The sequence below is a fragment of the Microtus oregoni genome, unplaced genomic scaffold, assembly GCF_018167655.1.
Source record: "Microtus oregoni isolate MIOR12 unplaced genomic scaffold, Mior012 000012F_ref0000307, whole genome shotgun sequence".
NCBI classification, from domain to species: domain Eukaryota; kingdom Metazoa; phylum Chordata; class Mammalia; order Rodentia; family Cricetidae; genus Microtus; species Microtus oregoni.
Genome location: NW_024543071.1, coordinates 23,109,767 through 23,128,104, shown reverse-complemented (window position 1 = coordinate 23,128,104; position 18,338 = coordinate 23,109,767). Strand labels below are relative to the sequence as shown.

The 18,338-nt window shown below is 47.1% G+C and overlaps 1 protein-coding gene across 4 annotated transcripts in view; it reads right to left on the bottom strand.

Moving 5' to 3' along the window:
- Positions 1-4,806: 4,806 nt before the first annotated feature.
- The window catches only part of Myof (myoferlin), a 139,804-nt gene continuing 126,272 nt past the window's right edge, over positions 4,807-18,338 (bottom strand). For all 4 annotated transcript variants that reach the window (XM_041661564.1, XM_041661566.1, XM_041661565.1 and 1 more), the window contains 8 exons: positions 17,034-17,122; positions 16,850-16,945; positions 13,508-13,649; positions 11,277-11,376; positions 9,488-9,678; positions 7,556-7,665; positions 6,968-7,115; positions 4,807-5,367 (listed from right to left, as the gene is read on the bottom strand). In XM_041661564.1, the coding sequence (XP_041517498.1) occupies positions 5,329-5,367; positions 6,968-7,115; positions 7,556-7,665; positions 9,488-9,678; positions 11,277-11,376; positions 13,508-13,649; positions 16,850-16,945; positions 17,034-17,122 (915 nt within the window). In that variant the 3' untranslated portion in view covers positions 4,807-5,328. The remainder of the gene's footprint in view (positions 5,368-6,967; positions 7,116-7,555; positions 7,666-9,487; positions 9,679-11,276; positions 11,377-13,507; positions 13,650-16,849; positions 16,946-17,033; positions 17,123-18,338) is intronic.

Here is an 18,338-nt window from a genome sequence, read left to right as displayed (position 1 = left end):
AACTGGGGCGAGGCGGGGGCAGCTCTCTTGGAATAGCAATGATTTTGTGTGACTTGTTTCTTTGAGACAGAATCGTACCAAGTAGCTCAGGCTGGTCTCCTCAACACCCGAGTCTCTTGTCTCTGCCTCTTAAGTATTGGAATTAAGGGTGTGCATTCCCATGCCTATTTTTGTGTCACTTTTTAGGACTGCATTTGTCACAGGTGTCGCCTCTGACTTACATCTGCTGGTCCTGCTCTGTCATGAGGACAGTACTGCTCAGGGTAAAGGGTAAAGGACACTGAGGGCTTACACTGTCCCAGAAAACTCTGCATGGTAACCCATTCTAGCTTCACCATCGAAGATTATTGTCCCTATCTTCCATACAGGGAAACTGAGTCACAAAGAAACAGAAACCTCAACGGATGTGGGGACAGACAAGATCTTTGAACTCTGGGCTCACTTTCTCAGTGAGGGAATTTTGGATCCCTGGGGGAGATGCCCCAACTCTCGGGGTTATGTTGTGACCAAGCTGTGCTGAGCTCACAGGCTTGCAGACGTCTGGAATCCCCTGGCCCCCTGCTCCTGCTGCTCTAAGACAGGATTCCATCATTTATTTTGTTTATCCCGCTGACCCAGGTGAAACCTCGTCTGTGAGGCTGCCGTGCTGCATCTGGATCCAGCTGGATATCCCTGGTCCTCCTCCTGGTAATTACCCAGGCAGGACTTCCCTGAAATATGAGGGGAGAGGATTACAGGTTTGGCTCTAGCACTTTGTGAAACTACGTGGAAGTGGTACATTAATACAAGTCAAAGGCTCAAAGAGCCCTTGGGGGAGAAGCTGAGATGAATTTTGGCAAAATCGGGTTGCCCTTAAAAGCATACAGCATGCTAGAAGGGAGCTGTTCCAAAATTATGATTTTTTTTTCATTGTTTCTCAGACTTTTGGCTGAGATCAAATGCAAAAGTTATATATGTGCATGCTCTCGGACACACACACACACACACACACACACACACACACACACACCTTATTCAGTTTATTCCGATGGTGAAAACCTAGGACCAAGCCTCTCTTGGAAATCTGCACTCTAGTCAGGAGAGTGCCCCCCACGCACGGGTCTGTGTTTCCCATTATGTCCCCATCCTCAAACTTAGTCCCAGCGACATGTCTCTCTTGTGTTTTTCTTGAACTTCATGAACTCTGGCATTTCACTTCACGGATGTCTATCCAGGGGGGAAAGTGGCTTCCCTTTCATCTTCCTTGGGACCTCACCATGTTTAACTGAAGGAAGATTAGGGAATTCTCATTCGGCGCTGAACAAACACAAGGCTCAGCTGCAAAGATGGTGGGCGCTTAATCTCTCTACAGCATTGACTCATTATGAACTCATTCCATGTAAGGCATCCCTCAGAATGGAATTCCCATCTGCCTGCAGAAGCCGCGTGCCTAAGGTCCAGAGTGCGCCTTAGCCAAAGAAGCGCTTTAGCATGAAATGTTTATGATGTCAGGGGTGCAAAACTTTGAAATCAGGCTGTTTCTCCATATGGTGGAAAGCTCGCACTTTCTGGACTGAAAAGGAAGTTTCTAGAAGGAATTCTCACTGTTTAGCATTAGTGCAATCATCTGCTCCACAGTCTAAGGAGACTGCCTGCTCCAGTCCTTAGGCAGATGACCTTTACAGCCAGGGTGGGATTCAGGGGTACCGGACTGTCACATGGCCAGCAACCAGAAAGCCAGGCAGACCGGCCCCTTTCTGCCCTGTTGTGGGTTTCAGAATTTGCCTATCTGTTTTAAATAGCCTTTTAACCAAGAGGAAGGTCAAAAGGTGACATACTTTATTTTCTAAATATGCAATAAAAAGAGAAGGACAAAAGCAACTCCAGTGTCTGCCCATCAGCCTCTCGGGTCCCTCTCCTCTCCCACACTGACTGAAAGAGACTCATTTTCCCAGTGAAGGCTCCAGTGTTAATGGCGGCACATGCTGCAGTGAGTTAGGACCGAGTGTTATTTAATTCACAGTGAAGCGACAATCTGACTGGACTGGGATTAGTTCCAGCTTTTGGCTATCATTTGTAGGTCACAGGGCTGCTAACAACCTCCATTGAGGGACCATTATCTTTTGACAGGATTAAGCTTTTTCTGAGGGAGGGTACCTTGCCTGGTACCCTCCATGAATCATTTCACCCTAGTGGAGCTTTGCTGACTTTTACCCAAAAGGAGGATGCTCGTGACTCCACATAGACATGGCGAAACAAGGAAGAGACTCTCCTGCCAGCCATTCCATTGTCTACTTGGCAAGGGTTCCCTCAGGGAGGCATTGTGGAGAATAAGGCGGTAGGAGTCCCCAGAATGAAGACTGTAACCAGTCTGCACCTCCTGGTATGGCTGATGCTCTAGAATATTTAGTAGCCTGTATCCATCATGATGTGCAAAGACATCCTTTCTGATTGGTCCATCCCAATATAGTATACTGATTGGCATCTTCAGATAACATACATGTCTGGAACAATGAATACTCTTTTGTTAAGTGACTTATTTTTCCCCTCTAAGAATATATCACCTTGGCGGGGACAGTGGTGGTGTACATCTTTAATCCCAGCGCTTGGGAGGCAGAGGCAGGCCAATGTCTGTAAGTTCAAGGTCAGCCTGGTCTACAAAGTGAGTTCCAGGAAAGGCTCCAAAGCTTCACAGAGAAATCCTGTCTCATAAAATAAAAGCAAAAAACAAAACAAACAAACAAACAACAATAAAAACAAAAACAAAACAAAAATATATCATCTTAAAAAAATACTGTCTTGGAATTAGATGAAAACCATGGACCTTCAATTTGGTCTAAGTGTTAGGAAGTCATTCTCTAGATGTGGGCTCATGGTGACTTGGAGGCTGGAAGGCAACGCGAACCTGAGGGCCTCACCCGCGGGTAGTAGGCCACTCATAGTGAAGGTTTTGATAATACCAGTGAGCTGCAGCTCACAGTGAGGGGTCATCTGGTGCAGCCAGAGATAATAAACAGGACATGCACCTTTGCTCCTCACGCGACGGAAGTGTCCCCACAACCACTGGACTCCTACACCATGAGTTTGAACTCCCCCTAGGTCGCAGCTGTAGCTTAGAAGGCAGATGATGCAGCCGTACCCCTGACTTAGGCCCCTCCTACTTAGTGAGTCTGGGTCCTGTGTAAAGAGAACCCATTCTTGGTTCTATACCTAGAAGGACACAGCCAACTTTAATTAGTAAATGTGATACTAAAGCACTAAGAACCGGGGCACTTAACACCCTCACCTCGGTTTAGAGGTGACACTATTTCTTCCAAGTGCACATAAATCTGGCTGATTTATGTCCATGATACAAATCCAAGCCTGCTGCTCCATGGTACCCTGGGGTGCGGGTCTTCTAGGTGCTCCTCATCCCTCAAGGAACCTACGGTCAGCTGTGGAGATTAACCATAGTTCACGGCGGCCACGGGAAACATACAACAGCACTGTTCAAACCCAGCTTAGACTCTGTGGGAAGAGATTCAAGAAACTCCAATGCCAACCAAGCCTCATAAACTATAACCTCACTATGAACAAATATTAATGTTCCACAAACTGTTCTAGCACCATTTTGATGAATTACATTAAATAGCTTACATATTCAAGACCTTATTTTATGTTGATATGCACCCCAAGAAAAGACAAATTTTAAATTTTTAAATCTATACAGGATCTTTACTATCTATCATTTGTTGTCTTATAATGGATCCCTAGGGAGGTCACAGCCAGTACCATTAGTAGGCATACTGTTATGTGGATTGTGTACATAGACCTTCCTCCATCCTTCTGATTATTTCCTTCGAGTTGAAGGGCAGAGATGTTTGTAGGTCTTTCGTTATCTATATTTCTCTAGAAAGGTTGAAGCAACCAGCTCACCTCTGAGACCAAAGAATCACTTGAGGCCTAAGTGCCAAGGAGAAAGTGGCATTCAGGAGTTCTGCCAGTGACTGGGAGGGGTAGCCTTTCACATGAGTGGCTGCTACATGCAGCCTCACCGTGGGACATGTCAATCCAGCCAGAGCTGTTATTTCTTAACAGTTTGTTGTGATTGAGTACACTTGGATTGCTGGGAATTGTGACAGGATACTAGAGGAAATTAAAATATCAAAACCACAAAACACCTCAGCAATGAGATGGACAGTTGCCTTTGCAGTATAAACTGCCTGAATTGCCAGCTACATAGAATTATTGCATCATTTCTTGTTCCTTAGTCTTGAACTTCCGTTTGAATAGAACTGTTAGTGACTTACTTGATAACCTTTTCTTACATGTAGGAATGACACAATGTTCTCACTTGTTCCAGCAGACATTCTGAGCGCCTTTGGTGTTGGCATGGGGTCATACTTTCCTTACTGCAGTGTTGCTTTAAGAGATCTTAAGAGAGGCTGAAGAACGCGCCTCAGTTGATAGAGTGCTTGCCTGGTACTTATGAATACCACTTAAACTGGGGGTGGGGGTGGGGTGGTGGCAGATCTATAATCCCTGGGTCTAAATCCAGACTTATTCTTGGTTGTGTGGCCTTGGAAAAGCTACAACTTCTTTGACCCTCAGTTTCTTCAACTGTAAATTTATGGGCTACATTGCAGATTCACTGAGTGGCACACACAGAGCCTTGAAAACAGGGTGGCAGGCTGCTACCACACTATTCATAACTGGTAGCTGTATTATTGCACCCATTGGCCCAAGTTGGCAGCATGCTCGTAAAGGGCTTATGGTCAAGTGGAATGCCGTGGAACTGATCCTGCCTCTCTCCCCACTCAGTCAGAACAGAGGACACACATCCACGTGTACCAGGTGAGATACTTTTATTTGCATTCATCATTGAGGTTGCAAAGAGTCTCATGGCATTTGTCCGCACAGAATCCCACAATGATGGCTGCAGCACCAATAAGAGCTGTTCCAACCATCCCCGCTACCTCTTATAATGGAGGTTCTTTCTCTTGATTACAAATAGGAAACATATGACATGAAGACACAGACCATTTCAAATTCATTTCAGTAATTTCCCAAACTTGAATCGTAAAATGGAAAGCACATAGAAAGATAATTTTAAAATGGAACCAGCCACCTTAAAAATACTCAGAAAATAGACTTAAAACTTAGAAAATAAAGGTTTTTTTTAATACTTTAAAAAGATAACAGGATAAGAAGGCAGCCTGTTATCTGACCTCTTAGGATTTAGACCTGCTAGGAACTGACAAGTCTTGATGAAGTATTTAACACATCGACCTGGGGTGGTCTTGGTCTTGAAATCACACTTCAGTATGTGAGGCAGTTCTTCATTGCTGCTGATTGAAGGCTCTGCTTTCATTATGCGTTTGGTCTCACGATCTTCATCGATAAATAGTTCTGAAAGAGAGACAGAAATTGTGTGACTACTTGGAGACGTGACTTCTCAGTCTGACATGCCATCCTTTAGCATGGCTGGGCAGGCTTGTGCACCATGGGACATACAGAGCCACCCCTGGCCCCCCTCTACCTACTGAGTGCCCATCAAGTCCCAACTGTCTCTAAACACTGTCATTCTCTGAATGACACCATTGATAGAATTTAAATTATGAAGAAATAACTATATGGAGTTTTTTAAAAACAGAATTTAAATCATGAAAAAATAACTATATGGAGTTTCTTTTTAAATAGTCAAGACAGATTGTATAACCTACAACCAGAAAACATTGTGCATATAATCAGAGTCATTTCTGAAACTATTACACAGGGGAAGATAGGAGCCAGGCACAGAGATGCTGCTGTGTCTGCATGACGGTGTCTCCAAACTCAGAACCTACAGGAGCTCCAGGATCATGGAAGTGAGTTGGAGACAGAGCCTTGGGGTGCCTGCTGCTCCATCCAGAGCCATGCACTTTGCCTCGGCTCATGGCTTGCTCTGGCTAGACCACCCCTTCTCCGGAGACTAAACTGCTTCCCCGGGGAGAATGTCCTTAGCAGCGGGTTCCTAGCTAAGACCTCCCCTTCCACACTGCCAGTATGTATTCATGCTGCCTTCCCTCAGGCTGCTTCTTCTCATCTCTGCATTTTAATTAGATGCTCCACGCATCCCCTGAATGGAGGAATGAGAGCACAGCGCCTGTGCACACAGCCAAACCTTCAATTCGGGCTCTTATTTATAACTAAGGTGATTGGAAGAAATTTAAGGAGTAGCTATTTGTGAAATGGGTCATCGAGAACAAGATTTTGCAAAACAAAATGTGGGTACAGGGACCCAGAGAGGCAAAGGCAGTAACTGTTTGGAGTGGAGTGAGGGGTTTGTTGAGGCCTTGGGGACCACCAGTGTCTAGACCAGGAGTTTGGGTACATGATTGTTTGGGACAAGAAGGTGAAAGCAGGGGGGGGGGGACTGGTAAGATGGCTTTGTGGGTCACAAGGACCTGAATCCAGCACTCACATCATATCAGGAAATGGTGGCTTTGATGTATAGAGAGACAGCAGAGACAAGAGGATCTCCATCCTCTCTGACTCGCCATCCTAGCAGAAGCAGTAAGCTCCAGGTTAGTGAGGGCCCCCATCACAAAAAATAAGGTGGCAAAGGTCAGAGGAAGGCATTGCACATTGACTTCTGGTCTCCACGTGTGTATGCATGGGTGAGCACAGACACACACACACTCGCACACACACACACGCACACACACACGCACATGCAAACACACACGCGCGCGTACACACACACTAAATCACTTGGAAACACTGCCTCGAACCTAGACAAATACAGATAGAGGCTTGGGGCCTTTTTCCTAGAGTTCTTAAAGCCAGTGGGTTTTTGTTGTTTGGTTTGTTTAGACCATAATAGCTTGTGGTAAGTCATTAAAATCAAGGATGCGGCTTCTACCACTGGGCAGTGTATTAAACTTTCAAACGCAGAGGCTGTGAGAGGGTCGCTGCCTGGTGGCTATGGCGCCGCAGGGCTGTGGAAGCCGAGGCCCAGATGTCGTACCGGCAGCGAGTACAGGAGTACAGCCACGAACAGCAGCAGGATGAGCAGCACAATCAGGCCGATAATCACCCACTTGAACCGGCGCCACACGATGAAGCGCATAGTCTTGCAGGGGTTCGTGAACCAGAGGAAGGAGGTTTCCGGTCGGCTGCAAGGCAAGACATAGTTCCCCTTCTTAACTCACAAAGGACTGTCTACCAGACTGTAGCAGTTCAAGAACCGTGAATTAATAAATTTGGGACAAGCTACAGTTGAAGGAGCAGTTTCAGCCTCCCCTTTCCTACTGTGCCCACCACCTTCCCAGCCTCCTTTGTTAGCCTCTGTAGTTGGCTGGGAATAGCTCAGATCCCCACACCCGTTCCTTCAGATGCTGAGGATATCAAACTCTGGCTTAATGGGGAAGGTGAATGGTTAAAACGAGACCACAGCACCTACCGCCCCATCCCCCCCCCCCCCCACGGCCCACTGTGAAGAACGAAATTAGAAGGCCAATAGCTAATCCAGCCCATTAAGCCAACTGGAAGGGGGGCTTTCGAACTGCAGGTGTTTGGGGACCAGACAACACACAGAACAAAGAAGGCCTCTCACTTTGGTGGGTCAAGTTTGGGGTTCATGTTGGGTTCATTCCGCCCCTTCCCGGCTGGCCTCTCGTCTGCCTCCCTCTCGTTGAGGACCTCCAGTGTCATCTCGACTTTCCCCTTCAGTAAAGCAGAGCAGGTTAAACACATGACATCACGTTTCACAAATATTTTTACTTCAACCCGAGGAATATTCCCCAAGCTACAATTTTTATTCTTGTAAAGCAATCCTTAGATTGCCTCAAATTTTCCTCCTGAGACTGCTTCCCATTTCCTGTCCCATGTGTTTCTGAACCGCCGCCGTGTGGGAAACCGAGAGGACAAATCACTCTCCCGCCTCGTGCTCTCTTTCTCCCGCGTCCCTGTGGTTTTGGCATTCCCACATCAATCTGTCGCAGAACTTGTGCTTGGTGGGAACTCAAGGTGTCGTAGCTGCATCAGTGGGGGGATGGAGGCTGCTTCTCTGCTGACAGGCCCCTGCACGCGCATCCACACAGGGAGCAGTTCTGTGTGGATAATCTGTAGACTGCTCGTGGCATCCTTAGGAAGGTGCCGTTGTCTGAATTTGTGGCTGAGGGCCCTAAGGTCAAAAAAGGTCTAACATTCTATCTAACCTTTTTTTTTTTTCTTTGTGGAGACAGGGCCTTACTAGGTAGCTCTGGCCTGGAATTCACCATGTAGACCAGGCTGGCCTCAAACTCACAGAGATCTGCCCACCTCTGTCCCGCTAATTCCTCCAAAGGGCTGGTATTAAGTATGTGCCGGCACAACAGGTGACTTTAATACCCAGCCTTCATTAACTTGCAATTGATATTTTAGGACCCAGATAAACCGTCTCTGTCCCCAACAACCTGTGAAATGCAGACACAGAGGTGATTTAGGTGGAGGGGCCTGGACAATGGCCCTGTTTTTATGCCAGGTGAAACTGAAGGCCTGACCCTGCCAGGGGCTTTATCTCTCAGGTTTGCTTGAATCCATAAAATGAGGATTGAGTCTACCTCAAAGGCCTGTCAGCAGAGTCTAAGAAAATAACATGAAAACTAATCTCTATGGTAACAGAAAGTCCACATCAATGGCTTCCTGAAGACAGGGTAGAGAAAGAAAGCACTGGAAACTTCTGGGGATGGACTGGCCAGACAAGATATGCTCTCCTACGTGAGCGTTCGCTCTGTACCCACAATGCAGCCTACAGATGAGAAAGGGCGTGTGGTGGGTAAAGAGAAAAGGGAGGAGGCCTTTGATCAGCACATACTATACCTCCCACCCATCCCCACTAATATGCAATTAACATGGACTGGTAAGCTAGTTTAGACATGAGATCACACATGTGAGACAATTATCATGTTACCTGGCTCACACATGTTAGCTAGTAACCATCAGTACTGTGTGAGGTAGCATTGGTGACATATTACCTGGCTCACAGATGTAACCTAGTAGCCATCAGTACTGTGTGAGGTAGCATTGGCGACATGTTACCTGGCTCACACGTTAGCTAGTAACCATCAGTACTGTGTGAGGTAGCATTGGCGACATGTTACCTGGCTCACACGTTAGCTAGTAACCATCAGTACTGTGTGAGGTAGCATTGGCAACATGGTGAGCTGCACTGTGCTTTCTTTCCAAAGCTTATCTTGAATCCTCCAAGATGCTTGTAAGGTCTGGACTTCGTTTCAGCACCCTTACCCTTTCCTCTTTAGGATGTGAAAAGCTCACACTGGGAACTCCACTTCCTACTCTCACCGCTCAGCACACAGTAAGCTCCCTGTAAAGGAACCCTAAGGAAATACAGCATCACCTTGGTTCCTGGTTCCCATCTTTCTAACCCATGCCCTTCCCCCAACCCCGAGCACACACCCACAGCCTCTCCTGTCTTTATCCCCTCATCCCGAGTAAGTCTACTGATAAGGCATAGAAATGGTACCCAGCTAGAAAATACTCATACAGCCATCACACGGGCGCCGTCTTCCTCTATGTAGCATGGCCACCACCCTTTCATGGATTTCTGCTCAAAGAGTGAGGCCGTCTTAGCTTTAAGGGGGTCCATGGCTTTGAGGTCGGGGATCATGTCCAAACTGCACTTCTCTGCTGACTTGGCGGGGATGATCGTGTGATGTAAATCAAGTTCCAGGAAACCTGGCCCCAGAAACACAACATGAGGTCCAGATGAGCTTCACGTGGCTACGCCAGCCATTGTTCTTAGTGAACAGAACATTCTTGTGCAGGGGACACGGTGATTGCGAACAGGTGATGGCTGAGTTAGTGAAACGGATCATGCTAGACGTTTAAATTCCTTCCAGATAGGATGGGAGATGGCAGAAGAAACAGCTTTTCACTGCTCAGTGTCTCACAGAGGACACCATGCTTTCTTTCTCAAAGGCGTGAGCATAAACAGTTCTTCTATAAACCCTGATCGACTAAACATCTACACATAAAATTTCCACTGAGCTCAGGGCCTTTGTATTTGAGAGGTACTAGTTGTGGTTTTGAGCTACCCTGACCAGAGGTCATTCACTGCCTTTGGGGAAAGACAATTAGGTGCATGGAACACAGGACGCTCCTTGGAACATTCTGGTACAGCTCTCTCCTGGAGTGACCCCAGAAACGGGAGCTTGAAAGAACATAATTCACACCAAAAATCCCCACCAGGAAATGAGAAATCCCAGCCAGGATCAGGGTGTCTGGAGAGACACACTTTCTGCTGTGGACTGGGAGGAGGGATTTACTCTCTAGCCCCTGGATAGCTTCATGTAGGTCTTTGTGAAGGGCTGTGAGAGGCCCCACTTATTGTTCCTGGTTTAGGAGCCTTACATGGTTAGATGATGGGCAAAAGTTGAACTTCAGCATCGGCTGAAGTGTCAGGGCTTACATCACTGGGGTAGGGGGGACTGCAGAAGAATCAGGAGGCCTTCTGAGACCTTCTGGGAATGCTTGGGTTTAAAATGTAGAAGGGAGAACAAAAAAGATTAGGTAGGGTGCATGCGATGAGGGCCTCGAGGCCAGAGGAGGGTGGGCTTAAGGAAAAGAACAGCGGGGGCTGGAGAGATGGCTCAGTGGTTAAGAACATTGCCTGCTCTTCCAAAGGTCCTGAGTTCAATTCCCAGCAACCATATGGTGGCTCACAACCATCCGTAGTGGGGTCTGGTGCCCTCTTCTGGCCTGCAGGCATACACACAGACAGAACACTGTATACATAATAAATAAATAAATAAATAAATAAAATATTTTTTTAAAAAAAAGGAAAAGGAAAAGAACAGCGTAGGGGAGGATGAAAGAAGGAGGCACAGAGGACATCAGGAACTGCTGAGAGCGAGGAGCGAACTCGTAAAGATGGTTCCGAAGTACCAAGAAGAGAGAGCACGAGCTGCTTGAAAGTGGAGGCAGAGCTGTGGCAACCTCCCTGTGCCCAGGCTGGTCTCTAATTCACTATATGGCCAAGGACAGCCTTGAATGCCTGAGCCTAAGCCTACTGCCTCCCCCCTCCCAAGTGCTGGGGTTAAAGGCATGTAGCACCATTCCCTGTCTATGCAGTCCCGAGAATTGAACTCTTGGCTCTCGCTAGGCAAGCACGAGTACTTATCTTTCTAGCTTACCAGGGAGGCCTTCAGAGCGAGTAGAGCTAGTGAAAAGGGGGACACCCAGTCAGTGAGCACATCCCCGCCTCCCCCATTACAGGTGTTCCCAGATTGTAATTGGTTTCCGCGGTAGAGAAGTGACGGTGACGTAAGCCATACCCAAGTAGTCATCCAGAGAAAACTTGTCATTGTCCCATATCTGAATGATCAGTCGAGGGGGCACGCGAAATTCTGTTTGATCAATGCTCCAGAAATGCTCCTAAAATGGGGAGAGACACAGACGGTTCACATGGTCATGGTCAGTGGGCTCAGAGACCCTCACTTTAGCTGCAGATAGCGCGATAAGACTGGGGCCTCCACCTCCACACCCTGTGGGACAGCCTGACCTTCCTCTGGTATTTAGTAGGCCAACAGACTCCCTAGGCAGTCTCAAAGCCACCAGTGGGTGACAACAAGGATGTCTTAGGAAGTTCTCAAACAGCAGGTTTCCCATGTATTCCTATCAGTGTGACTTCCTGCTGCCACTGCTGTGGCCCTCCTGAAGCTAGGTGTGGGCCAGCCCAAGGTGTCATCACTGGGCCTTTACCCTGTTGGGCAAACTCCCACCCCCATCTCCAAGGCTTGATTGACGGTTTCATTGTACCCATTTGCAGTGGGTTTAATCTAGGGCTCAGATTCCGCTTTTGTTTCAATACAGATATTAAAATGTCCCAGGATTTTTAGCTTTTGGAAAATACCTGGACTTTTTTTTTTTTTTTTTTTTTTTTTTGGTTTTTCGAGACAGGGTTTCTCTGTGGTTTTGGAGCCTGTCCTGGCACTAGCTCTTGTAGACCAGGCTGGTCTCGAACTCACAGAGATCCGCCTGCCTCTGCCTCCCGAGTGCTGGGATTAAAGGTGTGCGCCAACACCGCCCGGCTACCATGGACTTTTATATACTTGTGGTCACTTAAAATCCTCCGATCCTTCACATTGAAGGTAGGCACACAGACAGCCAAGTTCCCACCTCTAAAAAGTTCCTACCTCCGAAAGCCCACACGGCTAGTCCCTGACTGGCTGTCTTAAGTGTGGGGTTATGCTCTAAGCACCACAGAGGGAAGAGAAGTATAGCCTTAGATGTGGGTTAAAAGGAAAAGGAACCACCTCTCAGGCCTGACTCCAAATATCCCCACCTCTGTCCTACACTGCTTTCGTGTCTGAAAGGATACACAAGTCGACATCATTTTGAGCCTCTGAACCTCTGTAGGCTCCATTCCATCTGACATTGGAAGTGTTCACTACAGCATCCACAGTGGGTAGGGCTATTAGATGCAAGGGGACTCAGGGCAGGTACAGCTTTGTAGGTTGTAGGGAAGGTGATATGAGCAGATATGACGAGAGATGGAAGGTAGGGATGGGACCAGAGGCCTACTGAGATCATAGGTTTGTTTACCAAGGTCTCAGGATCAGGACTTTCCTTGGAGAACTCTTATTTCCCCAGTTAGTACAGTCTGGGCAGGGGTGGGGTGGGATGGTGGAGTAGCCAAAGACTGACCCCATCTCTAATCCCAGTGCTTGGCCTGAGCACTTCCTCCTGGGCCACAGTGGTTGTTGGTTCGGGGAGGGACACAAGTCTCTGGTAGGCAGAGGCCCTGGTTCCAGTTCTAGGATGTCAGTTCTGACACTCCCTTCTATTTGTGGTGGTTTGCTGGGAAGATGGGTGATGGCCTGGGCTGCCGGCTACCATGTTTCCTCCTCCAGGGAAGAGCCTGCCTGGAAGTGAGGTCCATAGAGGACAGAGAGCAGAGGGAGAAGAATGTGGGACCAGCTTCCAAAGGCATCGCTTCGACGTGGGCCCCAGACGTTCTTAAAATGAGCCAACGCTGGACTGGTTAGGAATGGGAACCAATAAATCACTTCTTTTGTAACTAAGTTCTGTAACCGAAAGTCTGTCTAATTAAGTCCACTGGGGCCTTCAACCCTCCTGGAAGTGTTTCTGAGTGCGGGAATGCAGATACCGTGGCTTAACCAGGGCAGCAAAAGGGACGCCTCACCTCTAATACTTGGCTTGTATTTGGCCTAAGATGGAGAGTAGCCATCTCTTCGTTCCATACAGAACACGTGTGTACAGTGATACAAAAGCCATTGTCCTGCCCCGTCTATTGACTTGCCAACAGGTAGCAGAAAGGAAGCGGTATTCCTCATAATCCTAACTATACAAATAAATACCTGTTGTAGCTATGCGACCATGGGCAAGGCTATACTCTCTTGTGGGTCCCAGATTCCTTGTCTCTACCAAGAGGGAGCTGGACTCGGTGACCTTCCAGGTCCCGGGCAAGCCCGACCTCCTTGGAGTCTCAGAGTCAAGCAGACCCAAAAATGTCCACATCCTGCCCACATCTTTCAAGGCTTACTTTTTTAGCCACGATACAGAGCTGCTCAGCCGGGAGGTAGTCAAACGGGAAAACAAATCTCCAGTTAAAATTGCCTTCGCCATCCAGGGACCTGTAGTGGACATCTGTTTTCTGCTTGTTGTCTTCGCTCCCGGAAATCCAGCTGTAAAGCAGAGGCAAATGGAGTCAGTTCGCGGTGATTGACAAGGGATCTGACTGCAAAACTGTGCTGTGATTAGGGGGAGGAGAGCAGCAGCAAGGCCCTTTCTCTGGGCAGGTTCCAGGGATCCACAGGCCGGGAGTGATTTATGGAGGCGAGTCGCATCCAACCCAGGCTGGAGCCAAATAAAATAGAATTCCTTTAAAACCAAAGCAGGAAACCCTTTAGACTGTAGTTAGCAGAGCTAAGGTGAAATTTTCTGGAAAATATCATCAACAATGTAGCTTCTATTTTGGGTAAGCTGTAGCTGGCTATGATTTGGGGCTTCACAGCTATGACTCATTAGCATCTATCATCGGGGCTGGTCGGTTCCACCAATGCAAGTTAGCTCAAAATTTCAGCGTCTCCTTCCCCATATTTAACTTAAGCAAACAAAAAGAGGCACCAAGCAAGTAATCTTGCAGCTTCCTTTTTTATTATTCTCAAAATTTACTATGATCTTATTAATGAACCAGGCAAGGAAGAGGCAAGCTGTTATTTCCAGGCGCCTCACTGAGAAGAGCCTCTCCGTCAACAGCGTATTAACTTAGACCGTTGGAAACATTTCTTTTTGCTTGTGCCTGGCAATGGAGTGGATATAAGATAAACTCCCTGTTGACGGAACGAACAAATGTGTCCAGAAGGAAGCCGCTGTCGCATCTGCCTGCTTCTGTTTGGAAACTAAGAACTGTTTTCCAGCCGGGCCTGGTGTGGTGGAGCACACCTTTAATTCCAACTTTGAGAAGAACCAGCCTCTTGATCCACGGCAGGGAGAGCCTGGCTGTGAAGCTTTGGACCCTGGGGTCCCACCTCTCCTTGATAGAGTTAGAGGTCTCAGAGAAGCGGTTCCTCGTCTCAGCCTTCCGACTTTGACCTATGACCTAGGCACTTGGTATCATTTCATTCCTCCCAGTGGAAACGGAGCTCCGGAAGTGATTTAAGACTCATAGCAGGCCATGGGTCTGCACTCGCAGGTCGTCTAATTCAAAGTCCACGCTGCTAGTCTCCTTCTGACTATGGAGATGATAATGTCATTTGCTAGCCTTAAGCCCCATCGTCAGCGACAGCAGCATTATCAGTCAACTACCTGAGCATTCTCTTTCGCTGGTTAATTAACTCTCTAGATAAATCACTAGGAAGATTCCCGAGACTGGGTGTCTGAAATTCAGTGATAGAGGGCTAGACCCCCAGGAACACGCCCACACCCCTGTATCCAACCTTTCCCCTTATCTCCTCACTCCCCTGCCCTACCATAATCCCCTTCATCCTCCCAGGCACCACGGTTCTATTTGACTGTTAACTTTTAAACTAATTTACTGAAGAGTCCACATTTTTTTTTTATATGACCCTGGTAGCTTTACCTTTTGACCCAGCCCTTTTTAAAACTTCACCATCATCTGACCCAAGACTTCTCAGTCTCTTTGGCTTTTTCTCTCTTTCTCCCCACCCCCACCTTTTTTTTTTTTTTTTGGTAAGGCTTCTCTCATTTTAATTTTAATGTTAATTAGGCAAATACCTTCATTACATGTGCTTGGGTGCAAGCATGTATCACTTCATATGTAACGTCAACATGTGCCATGTTGGTTAGGCATTGCATTTATGTATCAGTCACCTTTGCACGTATAATATTTAGATCCCTCTCCCCCTCTCTGCACTTCTGGAGAGCAAACTCTGATTCTTAGCTCAGTTGGTAGAGTACCCGCCCAGCTTGCACAAAGCCCTGGGTTTCAGCCCCAAGCACATCATGGTGATCTACACTTGTAATCCCAATACTTGGGAGACAGAGGCAGGAGGATCAAAAGTTCAAAGCCATCCTTGGCTATACAGAGAGTTTAAGGCCAATCCAGGTTATAGGAGATCCATCTAAAAGACAAACTAGTAAGTAAGCAACCAACTCATGGCAGAATGTCCCCAGAGTCTCAGTCTAGGGAGCCCTGCTACCTCTGAGCTGGACTCCCAGTCCTGGTGTTCAGAATGTCATTCCAGACTTTACAAACTACTTTAGGCTGAGTTTCATTCTTCTGCTAGTTTGATCTCAGCCCATCACTGCTTTGTTTGTTGCCTTGATTTGAAAAGAAAAAAAAATATTCTTATGACAGTCAAGTAAATTTGCATAGCTCTAATTAGCTGGGATTAGTTTTCCTGGGGGAATGGTAATGACGCCCTGAAACAGCAAACAGTAATTGAGAACCTGATGAAGCTTACACGAGTCTGAATGACAGTCATTACGTCTTTAACTCAGCTGTGATTGAAGTTCACTAGGGATCACGAAGGCACTTTGTTCTCGCTGATGAATAGATCACATTTCAACACGTCTTATCTCCTTCATATCAAGGAAGGAAGAACTCGGTCCATGTGGAAGAGCAATAATTCTAACACCCACGTAATGCACGCCAGCTGCCAGGGGCTAAACTACACGCTGTGAGTCCTGGAATCTTCTAGCTATCTCCAGGAAGTAGCGCTATCATTATCTTCACTGCACAGGCGAGTAGCTGCCCATGTCTGACTTTCCCTGGCTAGCAGGGAAGATGCCAGGATTCTCACACAGGGGGTCTGACTACAAAGACTGGTTGTTTCTCACCACATAGTACCATTCTCAGCATCTATGGACCTATGATCATGGCAGAGCAGAAACTAACAACACGGACCGCCTGAAATGGAATTAAACAAGTAAGAAAATAATAAGCACGACATTTTTCACATCGGAGAAAGACATCCAGCAAAAGTCAGTGGGATGCAGTATTTCGTAAAAACCTATCAATGTTGCTTGCTTTTCACAAACACTGTCTATGGGCAATAACGTGTATAAGAAGGAAATTTGGGGAGCTTTATTGGGTTTTTAAGGCTGGTTGTCTGCAATATCAAAAAGAAATAAGCAACTACATAGCTAAGGAGTCTCAGAAGTAACTCTGCTTAGCAAAAAACAATTAAATAAAGAGGGATGAAGAAATGTTTATCAGTTCTTACAGTTGAGAGCTGAGAAGGGATCCCACCCCTAGACACTGTTTAGACGGATTTTTCTTCTCTGCCCCTTCTGCATTTTGCTGTCCAGGCACTCCCATAGCAGGTCATACCAAGAACACATGGGTGGGCACCTCCAACAGGGCGCCTAGTGAAAGAGGATTTCACTCCCCAGCTTGTGGGAGTCTGTTTGCTGTCCTCACCCTTTGACGTAGATGTCACTCATATCCTCCCCTGTGATGCTCTTCTCATCCAGGATGACGTCCTTGGTGTTCCAGATGATGACACGCAGGAAGTACCTGGAACACAACGCATTTTAGGAGAGTGCTACTTCTGGTCCTGGACGGAGTCCGCGCTCCAGGGAACCCGGGGCTTAGGCTTACTTACTTCTTGGCTTTCCTGGGAGTGATGTTGAAAGGGGGGCCTGGTGGTCCTAAACTTTTGGGGAAGACATCCACCCACATCTGAAGTTTTCCCTAAACCATACACAGAGGAAGGAAGGCAGGAGTCACATATGGGAGAAACCACGGTTTTCCTTTTCTTTTGGCAGCGCTGAGCATGGACCCCAGGTCTTCCCACATGCTAGGAAAGCCCTCTGTCACTGAGCTATAAAATCATTTCTTCCATCCCATTTCTTAAGAGAAACCACTTCTGAGGACTTGCTGATTTATTACTCCACATGGAAGGCCGTAATGGATGAAAGAGTAAACCAAGGTTAAGCTAGTTTACAGTGTGATTTAGGCCACTCACTTTCCATTCTCACCCCAAGAGTGATAGAGCTCATTCACCCGTTTGTATCGTGGCCCCAAATTATCCTGTTAATAAAATGAGGGGCTTCCTATTACTAACTCAGCTGCTATTGCAAACACACACGTGTGTATGCGTGCGCACACACACATACACACACACACTTACTCTCAAGCATTTAAAACCGAGTCCTCCCCCTCATGCCGCCACTCTATTTGCTATCACATTGCTTCCCAAATTCAGTCTCAATCCCAGTGGACTTCCCGCTTACCTCAGAGTGACAAAAATGGCAATAAACTTCGTAAGAGAAAACAACCTAGTTCTGTGAGGCGATTCTAAAACAATAACTCGGTCTCCAAAGAGAGAATATTCCTTAGGATAGCACTGCCACCACGCCAGAAGAGAGAAGGGGCAGGGCCTGTCCTGACACTTGTGCTGCCATCTTGGTGAGGCCCTGGTCTGATCTTTGACTGCTATGGACCGAGCCTTTCTGCTCCACTGGAATGTTCTTCCAGACAGGTACAAATGCCAGTTAAAAAAAAAAAAACTATCCAACCATTCAAATCAATTTATAGCCTCTACATTATTTTTGGATCTTGTATGGACTCTGCCTTCAGACAAACATAGACTGGTCTTTGAGAAGTTTGCCAAGGAAATCACTGGATTGGCTTCCCAAGGCATTGCGATCAAAATGAATTACCTGGAACCCTTGAAAAGGAATATATTTTACTATGATCCTGATGCTTTTCCAACTAATCTCTAGGCTCAGGGCTCCGCCATACATCAGGCACACCACAGGACATTAGGCATCCAGGCGACGCCTAAGATTAAGCCGCAGTCTGAGTCTAAGGCTGCAGGCAGGAGCGAAGGCGGGCTGGAACCTTCTCAGGAAGAAAGCTTCCTCACTTGGTCAACTCTCCAGGCTCCACCTAGGATTGATGGGTG